This window comes from Lactuca sativa, chromosome 3 (assembly GCF_002870075.4).
Source record: "Lactuca sativa cultivar Salinas chromosome 3, Lsat_Salinas_v11, whole genome shotgun sequence".
NCBI classification, from domain to species: Eukaryota; Viridiplantae; Streptophyta; class Magnoliopsida; order Asterales; family Asteraceae; genus Lactuca; species Lactuca sativa.
In genome coordinates this window covers 103,756,052-103,771,452 of record NC_056625.2, presented here as the reverse complement: position 1 = coordinate 103,771,452, position 15,401 = coordinate 103,756,052, and the positions used below count along the sequence as shown (strand labels likewise).

At 31.6% G+C, this 15,401-nt stretch overlaps 2 protein-coding genes and 2 long non-coding RNA genes across 6 annotated transcripts; all 4 read left to right on the top strand.

Moving 5' to 3' along the window:
* Positions 1–340: 340 nt before the first annotated feature.
* LOC111897718 (uncharacterized) lies at positions 341–4,290 on the top strand. Of its 3 annotated transcripts, XR_006189328.2 has the most exons (5): positions 341–641; positions 804–1,248; positions 1,340–1,440; positions 1,711–1,812; positions 3,313–4,290. It is a non-coding gene; the product is annotated as an uncharacterized LOC111897718 (long non-coding RNA). The 3 variants fall into 3 exon arrangements; XR_006189326.2 differs by having other exon boundaries at positions 804–1,440; XR_006189327.2 differs by having other exon boundaries at positions 1,120–1,440; positions 3,313–4,288.
* Positions 4,291–6,586: 2,296 nt separating this feature from the next.
* LOC111898078 (uncharacterized) lies at positions 6,587–7,874 on the top strand. Its single transcript, XM_023894017.1, has 2 exons — positions 6,587–7,060; positions 7,824–7,874. The coding sequence occupies exons 1-2, from the start codon at positions 6,587–6,589 to the stop codon at positions 7,872–7,874; spliced, it is 525 nt and encodes a 174-aa protein (XP_023749785.1).
* A 1,585-nt stretch (positions 7,875–9,459) lies between these two features.
* On the top strand, positions 9,460–11,486 carry LOC111898079 (replication protein A 70 kDa DNA-binding subunit B-like). The gene is made up of 8 exons (XM_023894018.1): positions 9,460–9,606; positions 9,675–9,945; positions 10,028–10,124; positions 10,221–10,382; positions 10,577–10,709; positions 10,789–10,946; positions 11,013–11,133; positions 11,214–11,486. Exons 1-8 carry the CDS (start codon positions 9,460–9,462, stop codon positions 11,484–11,486), a joined length of 1,362 nt encoding a protein of 453 aa, XP_023749786.1.
* Positions 11,487–13,570: 2,084 nt separating this feature from the next.
* On the top strand, positions 13,571–15,112 carry LOC111898069 (uncharacterized). The gene is made up of 4 exons (XR_002852488.3): positions 13,571–13,894; positions 14,005–14,046; positions 14,210–14,326; positions 14,614–15,112. It is a non-coding gene; the product is annotated as an uncharacterized LOC111898069 (long non-coding RNA).
* The last annotated feature ends 289 nt before the right edge of the window (positions 15,113–15,401 follow it).

Sequence of the window (15,401 nt, the reverse complement as noted above, 5' to 3'; positions counted from 1 at the left end):
CTCTTTTAGTAAATAAGATTAATAAACTAATAATATATTTGTTTCCAGTAATACCCGTGTCTAATTTAATTGATATGCCCCCACCTCTTTAGTTTTCTGATTATTTACAAAAATGTCACATTGCATCTTGATCGTCCTTTATTTTGATCCAACATTTTATTTTTAGTTCTCTGGTTCTCGGGAAATTATGAGTTCTCAAATGATTATTCCTCTCTCTCTCTCTCTCTCTCTCTCTGTCTCTCTCTCTCTCTCTCTCTCTCTCTCTCTATATATATATATATATATATATATATATATATATATATATAAACACCCTATTATTCTGGTACCGTTTAGAAGAAATTCATAGGCTTCAAAAACCTCCATGTAACCCATTCTCCAAACGATGCAATTTACCAATACTCAAAATCAATCGTTATCATCGTCGCATCCATTTGAACGGTCTTCCTTTTGCAATTCGACATATCGTTCCATTCTGCATCTTTTCAGTCACGCGTATCGTTTCCTCAAATATCTGGAAATCAAATCAAAGAAGAACCTAATTATGCAATTAACGATATTCATCATCTTGTTGACCGAATTTACAAATCGGAATCAAAGAAGAACGGCTCAACTTTTCTTTCTTCCATTACCTTCTACAGGTATATTATCAACAGGAACTCTAATTTTCTTTCAAGTTTAATTAGTTGTTACAATTAATCCAATCGATGGATTTCTTTACCCTTCCGTTTTTTTTTGAACAACTTTATGCCCAAAATATTCTTCTCATTCTTCTATACGCACAATCAACATCATGGTTATAGGCAATAACCCTTAATCAATGAAGAAATTCAACATGTTGCTTGCACCCGTTTGAAAAAGAAGAGAGCCCAATTTTCATGAAGGTCGGTGTTGTACCTGCTTCTGAATCTTAAAATAGAAACGTGCAATTCTCCTAAACCGCCCCATATTTTCTAATGTTCTGATTCTGGTGTCACTGCAAACCAACAGTTTTTGTTCAAATTAAAAGTTGAAAAAAGGCAAAAAAAAATTGTATCGATTTAATTTGGATTCAGCACTACCCTACATGATTTTCAATTTTCAATTAAGGGTTAGGGTTTTCATGGTTGTGTATAATAGACTTATAGGTTGAGTTGTTTTGCTACCATGAACCTCCATAACCTGCATCAATAATGTATGTCAAGACAGACATACCCACAAACACACAAAGAAGAAAGATGCTTCTCAGTTGATCAAGCACAATCACAAGTTAAGATGTGAATTAGATTTCTGTTTTTATTAATGTAAATGCTATAAAATTAATTCAATAAATATCCGTGTTTCTTTATTTTCATTGCAGAGGGAGAGTAACAAAATTGGAACTATTGGATGATAAAACTTAGGAAGAGGCAACAGTCTCTTCTTCTATTCCACACCAAAATGGATTTCTTAACCACAAAGGTTTGAATTACTTGTCATTTCAATATTCCGTTTTACCTATGTTTACTGTCACATTCCACTCCTTTTACATTGTTAACAAGAAATTTGTTCTATGTAATCGAAGAAATGGATGCCCAACTTAAGGTAACGTAAAAAGTTATTGAAAACTGAATCAATTTTGTGGTATTTTTTCTGTGATATGTGGAAAGGCTGATATAGTGTGCACACTTTCATGTACTCCAGCCAAAAACACACATTTTTGACAGAAATTAAAAAAAAATTATTTCATAGGATCTCGAAGATCAAGTGATCTTTAAGCCGGACATTTGGCACGACCAACAACTTACTTCAACCTATTCAAAGTGATCTTCTGCCATCCTTTCATTCCCACAGGTACATCTTCACTAACACTAATTTCATTCGACTTTAATTACTTGAGATCGTTCTTGCTTCTCTTCTATATTATACCATGACATGTTCTCATCTGATATGTGAAATTGTCTTAAAACGTTTCTGAATGATTATGGGTTATTTGTGAAAGGGATGAACAACCTCTATCGGATCGAATTGCATGAAATTTGTCATGCTTCATCTTTCTGATTCAATAAAGGTTCACAACCATTGTGATTTATTAGTACCTTCCTGCAAATTTGTGTATGTTACCCTGTATAGAATCCCATTTCCTCTCTCGTTCTTTTGTGTTCTGTTTGGTTATTAACTTTTCAAAAGCATAATTCCCAATGTTCATGAAGGTTAGCGTCATAAATAGGTCTCTATCCCAAACTAAAATTGACCATAGTTATCCCATATTGCATGTAGTTTTTTTAATGGTGTGATTGCAAAACATCAAATTTCCATCAAATTAAAAAAGAAAAAGAAAAAATTGACATAGCCTTCTAATTGCAATTTTGTTTGTCAAGTTCCTGTATTTCTAAATTGATCATAATTGGGCAACTTTTTTCCTTTAAATTAAAAAAAAAAATTCAGAAAAAATCTACTAATTTCCATAATATTAAAAAAATTGACATAGCCTTCAAATTACAATTTTGTTTTCCATGTTTCTGTGTTTCTAAAATTGAGCGTAATTAGTCAATTGTTTTCCTTTAAATTAAAAAACAAAATCAGAAACATCCCCTGTGAAAAAGTTTTAGTATCTTGTAATTTTCGTGACTTATGAATATACAACCTGGTGTTAAAAGTATAAGTTGAAATGAATTTTGATTGATCTAATTACACTTCATTAGTCCTCTTTCTTAAGTTAACCAAAAATTATAAATTGTTAATTAGCGTTATGTACATGTGAATATAAAAATCAGATATATCCGCAACTTATCTTAACTACATTAATATTCCATAAAGAAAATCATATCAATATAGTAATAACTACAACACTAATCAATTGAACTACCCATTATTTAGTTAAAATTGTAGCATTATTGCAATGTCATTTTTGTCCTGTCTCTCTCTGTTTTTTTTAATGTTATCTTCTTAATAACCAGGCAATATTGAATGAATTTGAATTTTAGTAGGTTATGAAATTTTAACAATTTCACTGCTTGTAATGTTCTTGAATGATATAAATTATCATGTCAAATTAAACATCTACATGTTAAATTGATTGACTCGATAATAATTCATTCCTAGGTTATATCTTTATTTGTGACTTATCTCATCTTTTACTTCTTTCCTTACCTCACCATTCAATTTGAAAACGGTCACTTTGAAGGAAGTATACATCACTCTTATGTGGGAAATAGGAATGTAAATTTGTTTGTTTGTGTAATATAGCATTGTACTTTCATATTCTTTTGCATATTTAGACATTTTATGTTGAAAATCTACCCATTTATATCATTGACCTTACAATTTTTTGTTATTTTTACCAAAATTCAGGATCGTGAATGGATGTCATCAACCAACAAACAATGACACAAAAATAACTCCTGTTGCTAGCTCTTCTAATGTAGTTAGGAAACTATATAAGAGAATAGCTATTATAAACTGGAAGAAAAAAATGGTAATTGTGATGCTATAATTGACAAGTTAGATATGGTTAATGATGCTCATGCATATAAGAAAAGATATAGAAAAGAAGCTCTCATAAAATGGAAGAAGAAGAAATTAAAGAATACTTGTCATACAAATGTAACAATAAACAACACAAATGGAAAACTGTGTGATACCATACAAACAGGCCTATACCACATAAACGAAAACATAACTAATAAAAGTGAAAGACTCAACAAGAGAAAACTTAGAAATCTAGGTCCACCAATTGAGAAATCAAATACTATAGACAAGAAAAATAGCAATAGAAAAAGGAAAGAATCTATTGCAACAAGTAATTTTATCTGCTAATGTTCTTCCAGAGGTCATGTGTTATTCTTATTGTCATGTTGTGAAATTTTATTCAGAAACATCAAATTTCTGTTGTCTAGAAGGTCGTATTGTATTATCCAGTAATGAACTCCTACAAATCATGCGAAATTTATTGACAGCTAATTCTGAAGAAGCAAAATCATTTAGAACATATATTAGAACATATAATAATACATTTGCATTCACATCATATGGTGTTACAGCTGATAAAAACCTTACAAGACGAAATATGGGTATTTACACTTGTAGAGTGCAAGGACAGGTATACCACTTCATGAACAATCTACAACCTAAAGAGAAAGAAGCCAAAAACCTTCAATTATATTTTCATGATACAAATAATGAAATTGAAAATCAGTTAACATCATCCCCAAGATTATCTAAACACTTAATTGCAACATGTATAAGTTATCTGGTAGATAATCTATATGCACTTTTTTTTTTAGAAATTTAAGAGAAATTCCATGTTTGAATGAATATAAGATTGTTCTTAAAACTATTCCAGGACAAGATCAATGTGTATATAACAAACCAGAGGTTTCACAAGTTGCAGCATTATGGGTTGAGGGTGAAGAGAACGGTGAACATGGTCGTAGAAATATACAAGTAAGAACACACAGTGACGAACCAAAGAGTGTTTAGTATTATTATGGTTGTTATGATCCTTTACAATACCCTCTAATGTTTCCATATGGAGAACTTGGCTGGCATCAACACATACCAAAAAAAAGTCCCACTGAACGAGGAAATAGTAAAACAGTTACATGTTCCGCCGAAAGGCTAATCTCGCCATCGGGTATTACAAATGTTGATGACTTATTAAATATGGAAGAAATAGGTAAGGAAATACCCTTCATGTTTTTGTAAAACATCTAAATTGAAACTAATAGATTTGTTTTTTTCAGTTATGGGGAAATCTTTGTAGAATACAAAATGTGTTTCTATAAGAGAATATTATGCATATAAACTTCAAATACGTTCGCATGATAAATCATGTTTGTTGCTTTTTGGTAGATTATTAGAACAATATATAATTGATAGTTACATAAAATTAGAAACACAACGGTTAGCTTTTTATAGAAATCAACAACAAGAGTTAAGACAAGAGTTCCTTCAAGGAGTGGTAGATGCTATGGCAAGTGGTGAAACGAGCGCATCAGCTATTGGCCAACGAGTGGTTTTACCAACAAATTTTATTGGTGGTCCAAGGAACATGAGAAGAAAATACATTGATGTTATGGCATTAGTGCAAAATTTTGGTAAGCCTGATATTTTTGTAACATTAACATGTAATCCTAATTGGCCAGAAATCAAACAACACATGATGTGTCATGAGGAAACACAAAATAGAGCAGATTTAATTGTTAGAGTCTTCCCTGCAAAACTTGAGCAATTTAAGAAAGAAATTCTTAAAAATGAAATTTTTGGTAAGGTTGTTGCACATACTTATGTTGTGGAGTTTCAAAAAAGAGGACTACCACATGCTCATTTTTTATTAATACTTGGACCACAACATAAGATGTACCATCCAGAAGAGTATGATGAGATAGTTTCAACCGAAATACCAGATGAAAATTCATGTTCCAGAAGAGTATGATGAGATCATTTGAAGATCACATGACACAGTGCAATAATTATTCATTACCTGAAGCAAAGCGCTGCGCATTTAAGCAAATTAACACATTTCTACAGTCAAATGGAAAACAACTCTTAGATTACAATATATTGCCAAATGAAATATATTATGCTATGAAACAAGAGAAATAACAACAGAAAGAAGTATTATTGTATCAGAAAGCGATCGAAAAGCAATACACACTCTAAATGAAAAACAAAAGCTTGCTTTTGATACGATAATTGGAAAAGTAGAAAATAACATAAGTGGTGCGTTTTTTTATTGACGGTCCAGGTGGTACAGGGAAAACTTACCTGTATAGAGTATTGTTAGCAAACATCAGATTGAAAGGACATATAGCTTTAGCTACAGCAACATCAGGTATTGCAGCATCATTACTACCAGGGGGTAGGACAAGTTTAAAATTCCATTAGATTTAACAGATAGATCAAATTGTAGAATAAGTAAATAATGTGCACTGGGTATATTGATTAAAAGTTGTAAAAATTATATGGGATGAAGCCCCAGTGGCTAAACGTTCAACAATAGAAGCTCTAGATGATCTTTTGCGTGATCTTATGGAAAAGGATGAACTTTTTGGTGGAAAAGTAGTTGTACTTGGTGGTGATTTTAGACAGACATTGCCAGTTGTTCCCAATGGAAGCAAACATGATACAATTGCTGCTTGTTTGACTAACTCTTACCTGTGGCGAACATTGTGTCTTCTACAATTAGATGAAAACATGAGGGCATTACTAGATCCAATTTTTACAGACTTTCTTCTACGATTAGGTGATGGTAATGAAAATTCAGATAAGGATGATGTTACTCTTCCAAAACAAATTGTTATAGAAGAAAGTGAAGAATCAGAAGGATTACTTACTCTTATTGAATATGTTTACCCAAATATTTCTCAACATTACACAACTATACCTTCATCAATGAACCGAGCTATCTTGACAACGAAAAATACTTTTGTTGATCAGATCAATGAAATCTTAATACAAAAATTCCAAGGTGAGGTGAAAGAGTATGTTAGTTTCGATGAAACCCTTGATCCAAACGACCAAGGTCATTATGAGGATCTTCTGCATTCTTTAACACCGAATGGAATGCCACCACATGACTAATTTTAAAGCAAAATGCACCTATTATATTATATTACTAAGAAACATGAATCCTATAGAAGTATTGTGTAATGGTACAAGACTCTTTTGCAAGAACTTTAATAGAAATGTTATCCGGGCAGAGATAGCTTTTGGTGATTATGCTGGGAAAGAGGTGTTTATTCATAGAATACCATTACAACCAGCTATAGGAGAAGGCTACACAGTGCCATTCAAAAGAACACAATTTCCAATCAAACTATGCTTTGCAATGACTATAAATAAAGCACAAGGACAAACACTAGACATTGTGGGCGTATACCTTAAAGAACCTATATTTTCACATGGACAGCTATACGTTGCCCTGTCCCGTGCTAGAAGAATTGAAAGTGTTAAAGTGGTTATAAAAAAAATCACAAAAAACTCCACACAGAAAAAAGACAAAAAAATATTGTATATCAAGAAGTATTACAATGTTCCAAACACAACTAAAGGTATATCTACAAAGAAAACACATGTTACATACAACAGGCTTAATCAGGTAATCATAATTTCATGTTTTCTTTGAAACTAAGAAATGGACAACAAAGTAAGTATGTTGTAAATGTATAATAATTACATGATGTTCTTACATGTCTTTTTCAAATCTTATGTTGGCATGTGAGCTAATGTGGCCTGGGTGTCGACTGTGGAAGGTCTGTTGCATTGGCTGTCAGTCTCCTATTGGTAACACATTTTTAACTTAATTTGGTTAATATTGGTCACTTTTTTCAGAATTTTACCTGAGTGTAACTCAGCCATTTCATTTTTTATTTTCTCGTTAATTTTAGATACCTGAAGAACATCAACATTTTACCCCACACTATATACAATACTAAGTGGTTTAACCAATTTGGAAAGTGTCTGCATTTCATCATAAATTGTCAATTCAGATTATGATGGGAAGGTATAGGTCTTTAAATATTTTGTTCAGATTTTAGTTATATTTCAAATTACATTTTATATTTTTAATTAAAAATTTTGTTCAAATGAAAAATGCTATTAACACAAATCAAAATTTTATATATTTAATTCAAAATAAAAATTGAACACTTTTTATATGATTTTGATCAGGAGGCCCATGCATTAGTAAGGGTTCCCAGTGTGCAAATATGAGAGAGCACTTCAGGCAGAAATAAAAGCGGGTCAGAAACAAGTAATATACAAGTGGCTTCAATGATAAATGATAAGTTCTATTTAGAAATGAAAAAGTTTTTTAATGATTAAAAATATGTCAATTCTAATGTATTCATAATATATTGTAGGAACATGATTCAGAAATGATGAAGGAACGAAAATTGTTCCTTCAGAAGTGACAATCACACTTCATAAAAAACGCAATTCACCTGAAAAAATAGTTAAGGTTAATGAAAGGACAGGTGGTGTGAATTGATCAATTACAGACATTCAAGCAACATTTCCTGTTTGTTTACGATGTAAACTTTACAACCAGCATATGTATTTTATATAACAATTTGTCTTTACATTTATGTCTATCATTTCGAATAAGATCTTATTGCCCATGAATTGATAGCTATTGGCCAAAATTTAAAACAAAATTTTAATACAAACACTAACAAAATCAAATTCAACTAGGGATGAACATTTGGATTAGGACACCGGCCGGAAACCAGTGCTGAAACTGGAACCGGACCATATAGAACCGATCTTGCAAGACCTGTACGATATTCTTGTGGATTTTTGCAACTAGTAAAAACCAGAATCAATGGAATCAACAAAATCTGATAGAACCGACAAAATCCGGACCGTATTTTGCTATTTCACGATGACCAGTTCCAACATTGAATACACGATAAGAATTGGTAGGAACCGGGAACAAGGTAGAACCGGAACCGATAGAACTGGCAGTCCGGTTCGGTTCTTAATTTTATTCGACTTCGGTTCCCAAACTAAGTCTGGTTCGGGCCGGTTTCAGCCGGGTCAGTTCCTTTGCTCATCAATAAATTCAACAACATTGAATAGCCTCAATTAAATCAATGATTTGAACCTTGTTTATCATTGGATTGAACCAATCATTAAAAAATTATTCAAATATAGATTTAAATTAAACACTGCATTTTTAAAATTCATAAATAATAAACGCAATTGTATGTGGCCACATACTCATAACAGTTGATTTAACTTAAGTAATTAAAAAAAATGACATGGCTAACTACTTGAAAAGTAAAACACACGAATATGATTTATATAATCCAATCAAGTTACAATATTAACTGATAATACATATAATTATACGTAAAAGCCAGCCCAATTAAAATCCTCAACATAAATTGTCAGTACACGTCAATGATGTTGCCTTCCGCATAAACCGCTATAACGGCGGTTCTTTGAACTTCATTGTAACTGCCCTGCACAATATTAAACGATTATAACGATTTCACCATATATTGCACACAAGGCATTACACTGGCACATATGTTTCTAGAAACGTAGTATTCAAATTCCGATTCATCGGACGCTTCACAAACAGGTATGTTGGCTTTCGTTTGTTGTGACTGCCTACTAATTTTCATATATTCACAGGGAAGAAACTTTAAATACCAATTAGCAAAATCTTTTGAATGCGTATTTCTTTTTGAAATCAGACACATGTTCCATTACGTACAAACATCATCTGTTTGGGTTTAGCCCTCATATGTATACTTCACCATAAAATTCACGCAATTATCGTCATGCTTATGTATTACAAATGATGCAAGAAATAAACAAATATTTATTAGTAAATAAAAATTTTATTTTATTTTATATATTACTATTAATCAATACCAGTTCATACATTAACAACAGATGACTTGCTACACCAAGGATATAAACAAATTAATTATTGAATTGAACTCTGTATTGAATATAATTATTTACCCATAACAGATAACCAAAAAAATGACGAGAGACTACTACAACATAGTCGACATCACTCCAAACATGAAGAAAAGTTGGACCATCGAAATTCAAGTTGTAGAATGTGGTCATAGACAACTTAGTAACGCAAAAAAAGAATTTAGGAGACTCATGTTTGCAGACACACAGGTATACCAACATTACATGCGTTATATTTTCAATTTGTATGTTGATTCTAATCATGTTTGTTACATCAGGGGACAAGAGTGTCGGCCTTAGTCTATAGTAATGACCTTGACTTTTTTGAAAATACATTCAAACCATACAATCGCTATCAAATTTCCAATGCAAATTTGAGACTCATGGAACCACGTTTTCAACTTGATTCATATGAATTTTCTTGGACACTAAGCAGACAAACACTCATTGAACCCATCGAAGAACAAACCCCACCACCGCTCTCATGCCAATTTCACTTTACCCCATTTAGTGAACTATACAAATATGCAGATGAAGAAAATTATCTAAGTAAGACATACACTTTACCCATTCATTTATATACATTTATAACCACATTGTCACATATACATCTATACCTTTCAAAATGCAGATGTAAGAGGTGTTGTAATTAAATGTTTGCCAATTCAGCATGTGAAAAAGGGATCAAAAACATCATCAAAAAGGGACGTAATCATTGTCAATGAGGAGTATGTGCAAGATTAACTTCTTAGATTAACAATATGAAATCATTTTTTTAAAATTTATTTATTGTTATTATTCTAAAATTGACAAATTTTTATCAGGAAAAAACTTCTAATTCTAACATTATGGAATCCCATCGATGAAATTGAAGGAAATGCCTTGGACAAAATTACCAATACTGGGCTTTACTGGGCTTTGGTATTTGCAATGAGGGTAAAAGTGACAACATTCTATGGTATATTCGAATCCCTTTCAAACATAATGCAGCTACATATATGCCTAAAAAAATACACTAATGATTAACTACATGCAAATCAGGACAATCAATCACTACAAGCCTCAGATCTGCTATTCTTATAAATCCACCAGTGAAAAGATGATCTAAAGCTACAAGACTGGTATATTCAAGATAATAATTACCCATAATTATATTTAATTAATTTTTTGTAATGCACAGATACACAATTAACAAAGCAGAAATTAAAGTACTCCTTCAGAATGAAACATACAAGGATACTGAGATTCTGTTGCCACCTCCCGAAAACAAAGACATACTTCCAATAGGCAGGGCAATTATAAGGATGAAAAATGTAAGTAATTATAACAAATGTTCACCAACTATTCTATATATTCTAAACCGTCATTGACTTACCGATTATTTGACACCAGGGTAAACCAACTTGGATAAAAGGAAATCTCAATCTACTTCAACAAGATAGAAGTTTCACACAAACAATATGTGCTATGTGTTTAAAACCAATTCAAGCAGATGTAAACTGGAACATCAAATACCCTCTTTGTAAAGAGAAATCAGAAGTACAGATCATGTATGCGTATTTCTATTAATTAACTTTTAAACCAATTTTCTTTCAACAACATGATTCTTTGAACAGCTCAAGGGCAATAATTGAAATCAATGATGGAACTAGAACAATTGCTGCAAGCATATCAACACTTGAAATTGAAAAGTTAATTCCATTAAACCCCAGTGAAATCAGAGATGTAGCAGAAAGTGTAAGGTTTCCTATTTTCAATACTGTCATTTTTTAATTATTCAAATATTTTCATTGTATTTAATAAATTACATAAAGCAGGAAAAAAATGTACATGATGTTATCGCATCATCAGTTCGAGGATTATCAGTTGTCACATTTGTACGATCATATCAATCATGGAACCAACAACAACAAATCACAAGATTTGTCATTGTCAAGTTGCATAAAGTCCAAGAACATTACACTAAAGAGCAACAACTACTCATTCCATCAACTAAATCTGAAAATTTGTCAACAACAAAACCAGCCTCACCTAAGCAAACCCAAAAGCAACCCCAACCAGATGTAGGGAAAACAAAAGTGATAGAATAATCATCCGTTGGCACATCAAGACCAACTAAAAGAATGAAATAGGTATGGATCAACAACCAACATTGCATTAATTAGTTTCATTGTTTATTTATGTACATTGACTGCTTTCATTTGCTTGTCACAGACTATTTTCCACACAATCTACCAACCGACTGATGATCATTATCACTTACCAAAATAAAAATAATATTATGTTATTTCAACATGGTATTGGTATGTTTTTATGTTATTATATCAAACATTATTACATTATTACATTATTAGAACATTAATTCATGTATGCCTCAACTAACTTCATTTACTCTATAATAATTTTGTTGGTCATCTTCATGTTAATTTCGACATTCTAATAGCATAATCATACATTTCCTTTTTCTACAACAAATATATATGATGTCGAAAAAATATATATAACATAAATTCATAAATATATCAATGACTATTGATCATACCTATGTTGATTAACCAAAAATGATGAATATAATACACCCACTCAATCATTGTACACTAAATTTGCTATACATTTACACATGTTATTTCAATCTCAAAATTGTGCATTATGAATATCTTTTACTTTTACAGCTTTGGAAAATTTTTACTTTTTCCCACTCTGAGACCATATGAAAACCCATAGATGGCATCACTCTTGCCATTAATCTAACATTATATAGCATCATACTTATATTCACTCTTACTATTCAAATAATATTACGATGAGTAATAAAATTTTTCTCAGGTCGATATTAAAAACGTATATGTTTTTGATTCCTGAGCTTAACATGATGCTATATAATCTAAATATTGATTTTATCCATTCAACCCACCAGATATAGGAGAAATTGTTTTCTTTTTTGAAATTACAGCTTTTGGCATATCAAATTTTCCCCATGTTGTAGACTTAATCGTGTTCTTGACCATTCTAGCATACGCCTTGTTTCCATAAGATATGATATGGATTATCATGTCACTGTTTTATAATTGAAATTCCTTTGTTCCAATAAGATATGAATTTTTAACAATTACATTGCTTATTGTGTTCATCTATGATATGGATTATCATGTCAAGTTTCATGTTAAATTGATCAGCTCAAGTTTCATGGGAAATAGGAATGTACATTCGTTTGTTTGTATAATATAGCATTGTACTTTCATATTGTTTTGCTTATTTAGGTCTTTTATGTTGAAAATCTACCCATTTATATCATTGACCTTCCAATTTTTTGTTATTACACAATATTGTTCAACAACTATGAACCAAATACCCAAATTACCCTTATGTGTTCATGTTCAGAGCTTTTTAACGAATACTATACTGTATAGACTCAAATTTCTAAAAGAAGACTTTTTACCATTTCTATAAGATATTAGATATCTTTCTCTATGTGTGCATACAAACATGTGGAAACTTTGCACGAACAACCATAAATTACGTACATACACCACTATTAAAGGCACTTGTAGTGATGATCTCTTACCTCCCTCTAAGCTTCAGCAGTTGAGATTTAATATAAGTACATAACATAATTTATCATTTAGCATCTTACTTTCACGTTTTTGTTTTGTTGACATTTTAAAATAGCTTTGACAGTACAATGTTTTTATTTTTAAAGGTCACATGAATGTAATTTCGTTTTGTTACCCATAATAGCAATGTACGTCCAATAAGGATTGCTTATTAATAATAGCAACATACTTCATTCCAATATACTTTAATCTTTCTAAATACCCAATAGCCATGCTCGGACCGTGCTTAGCACGGGCCTCGGGAGATACCTAGTATATATATATATATATATATATATATATATATATATATATATATATATATATATATATATATATAATTTAGATCAAAAAGGCAGTCGAACTAATGATTCTATCATATGTCCACAACCAGACAAGGAACAGAAGTTAAGGTGAAAATACTAGTCCTATGTCTGTTGGATCTTTTATATATATCCCCTGTCCCCTAATCTAATAAATAAGAACAATTTTGCCATGTGGCATTCTATTAGCCCCTCCTAACCAATTTATCCTGCCAATAACATCTAAGTGAATTTCCGGTATTACCCCTTTTTCCTTTCTGCCCTAGCCCTACTATTCGGTTTCCTCCTCTCCACGCTCAAATCAAATTCAAAGTTCAAACAGGAATCCCTGTAAATCAGCAATAAATCATCCGACAAAATCAATTTATTACTTTCTTTTTTATCTCCCCGATTCTCTCTATAATAGAGACTACTGAGAACGAGAGTCAATCAGTTTTGCTCATGCAATTGTACATGGAAAAATCTCTCTTTCAACAAAACTCTACATCGGTCATCTTCACCACCACCATCTCCCCTCCATCATTCTTTCAGTTGGGTTTCTTATTTTAACACTCTCGCTCAAGAATTCTCCTTCAGAATGAGGTAAGAGTTTGATCGTTCGTTGCTAGCAACCCTTATTCTTTTGTCTCTGGAAATCATGAGGTTTGAGATTTAGGTTTTCTAATTCTACCATCCCCCTTCGACAATTGCAGATTCCAAGAATTTAGTAAAGATTTTGAGCAACATATGAGCAGGTAACCTTCCTTCTTTTCACTCCATGTCTATAATTTTTCTCATTTCGGTTACACTCATCAAAGATGAATCTATAGAAATTAAAGGCGACAATCGCTAATGATTGGTCAAGAAAAGAGGATTTTAACAAGTTTATGAGTATACTTACATGTGGATTTCTTCTAGGCTTGATACTTTTAGAGTAGTTAGGTGCTAAATAGGTCTCAAATCGGATTTCTCACTGAAGCGTCGCCACTATGCTCTTATATATGCACGAAAAGGAACTGTCGGTGATGAACCAAGGTAAAAATCATCCAAGGATTCACAATGGTGTTTCTGATGTGCTATGTAAAAGCTTAATTTCCAATGCTTAAATAGATGGATTGGAGTGATCTATTGTTTTCTTTAAGTTTCTACTTAATTTTTTGCCTTTTATGGCAAATGCATTTTCCCATCTGTGAATCGTTGGGTTTGAAGAGGCATAAAAACTTTGTATTCCATGTAAAATGATTCAATTTAAATTATTCATTCTTATTTTTATCTTGATTTATATATATTAATATGAGGGGTCTACATTTTAATTTATTCAGATTTAATAGGAGAAGAAGTAGTATCATCAAGCAGAGGAGCCATATGAATGAAGACCCATTCCTGTTCCCCTGCATTTTAGAATAAAGATTATCTCCAATTCTTCACTGTACATTTGCTTCACTCTTTATAAGTGTATGTAAAATATATAAAATATCAAGCACAAAGCTTGGTCTGGTCTTGATTGGGGAGATTATTCATTTTTCTATTGTGCTAGCTTCATCAAGGTAAAGTAGGGCAAGCAAATGATGTTGGTAAAGTAGTAGATGAAAATTGTTTACCTATGGGAAATGATGCTAGATTTAATACATATACCGGTTCAAACTATTCAATTGATATGTTTTTATAGAAGTACCCAATCAAAAACAAGATGGGGTTGATGTGGGTTTAATTTTCCTAGGCAATACTTCCAGAAGTACAACTGGAATTTATCAATTTTAAGTGAATGTAAAATGCTATAACAAACAAATAAGTGAAAGTAGAATGTTATTTCTGGGATATAATGATTATAACCCTTTTTAAAATTAGGCTAATGAAAGAAACAGAAGCATAAATGAACCTTCTGATGCTATTTTTGGGTAAGTTAAATAGTTTAAGAAGACTAATGTTCTAGGTTTGTGTGTTTTAATACATAATGTTTAATTTTTATACCCATTTTAATTAGTTGTCGAGTTTTTTTTATTAGTTTCTACGTGGTAGTGAATTTTTTACAGCTTGACGTGAAAAAGGTGGGACTTTGACTGTTAAAATGTGTCCTATTGTCATGACTGGAATATATGCTAATTACGTT

Excerpts from the sequence above, each read along its gene's own strand:
- LOC111898078 (XM_023894017.1), top strand. The coding sequence starts at position 6,587 with ATGAATCCTATAGAAGTATTGTGTAATGGTACAAGACTCTTTTGCAAG. Across the intron at positions 7,061-7,823 it reads CATACAACAGGCTTAATCAG|GAACATGATTCAGAAATGAT; the intron begins GTAATCATAATT and ends AATATATTGTAG.
- LOC111898079 (XM_023894018.1), top strand. The coding sequence starts at position 9,460 with ATGACGAGAGACTACTACAACATAGTCGACATCACTCCAAACATGAAG. Across the intron at positions 9,946-10,027 it reads AGATGAAGAAAATTATCTAA|ATGTAAGAGGTGTTGTAATT; the intron begins GTAAGACATACA and ends TTCAAAATGCAG. Across the intron at positions 11,134-11,213 it reads TCAGAGATGTAGCAGAAAGT|GAAAAAAATGTACATGATGT; the intron begins GTAAGGTTTCCT and ends TACATAAAGCAG.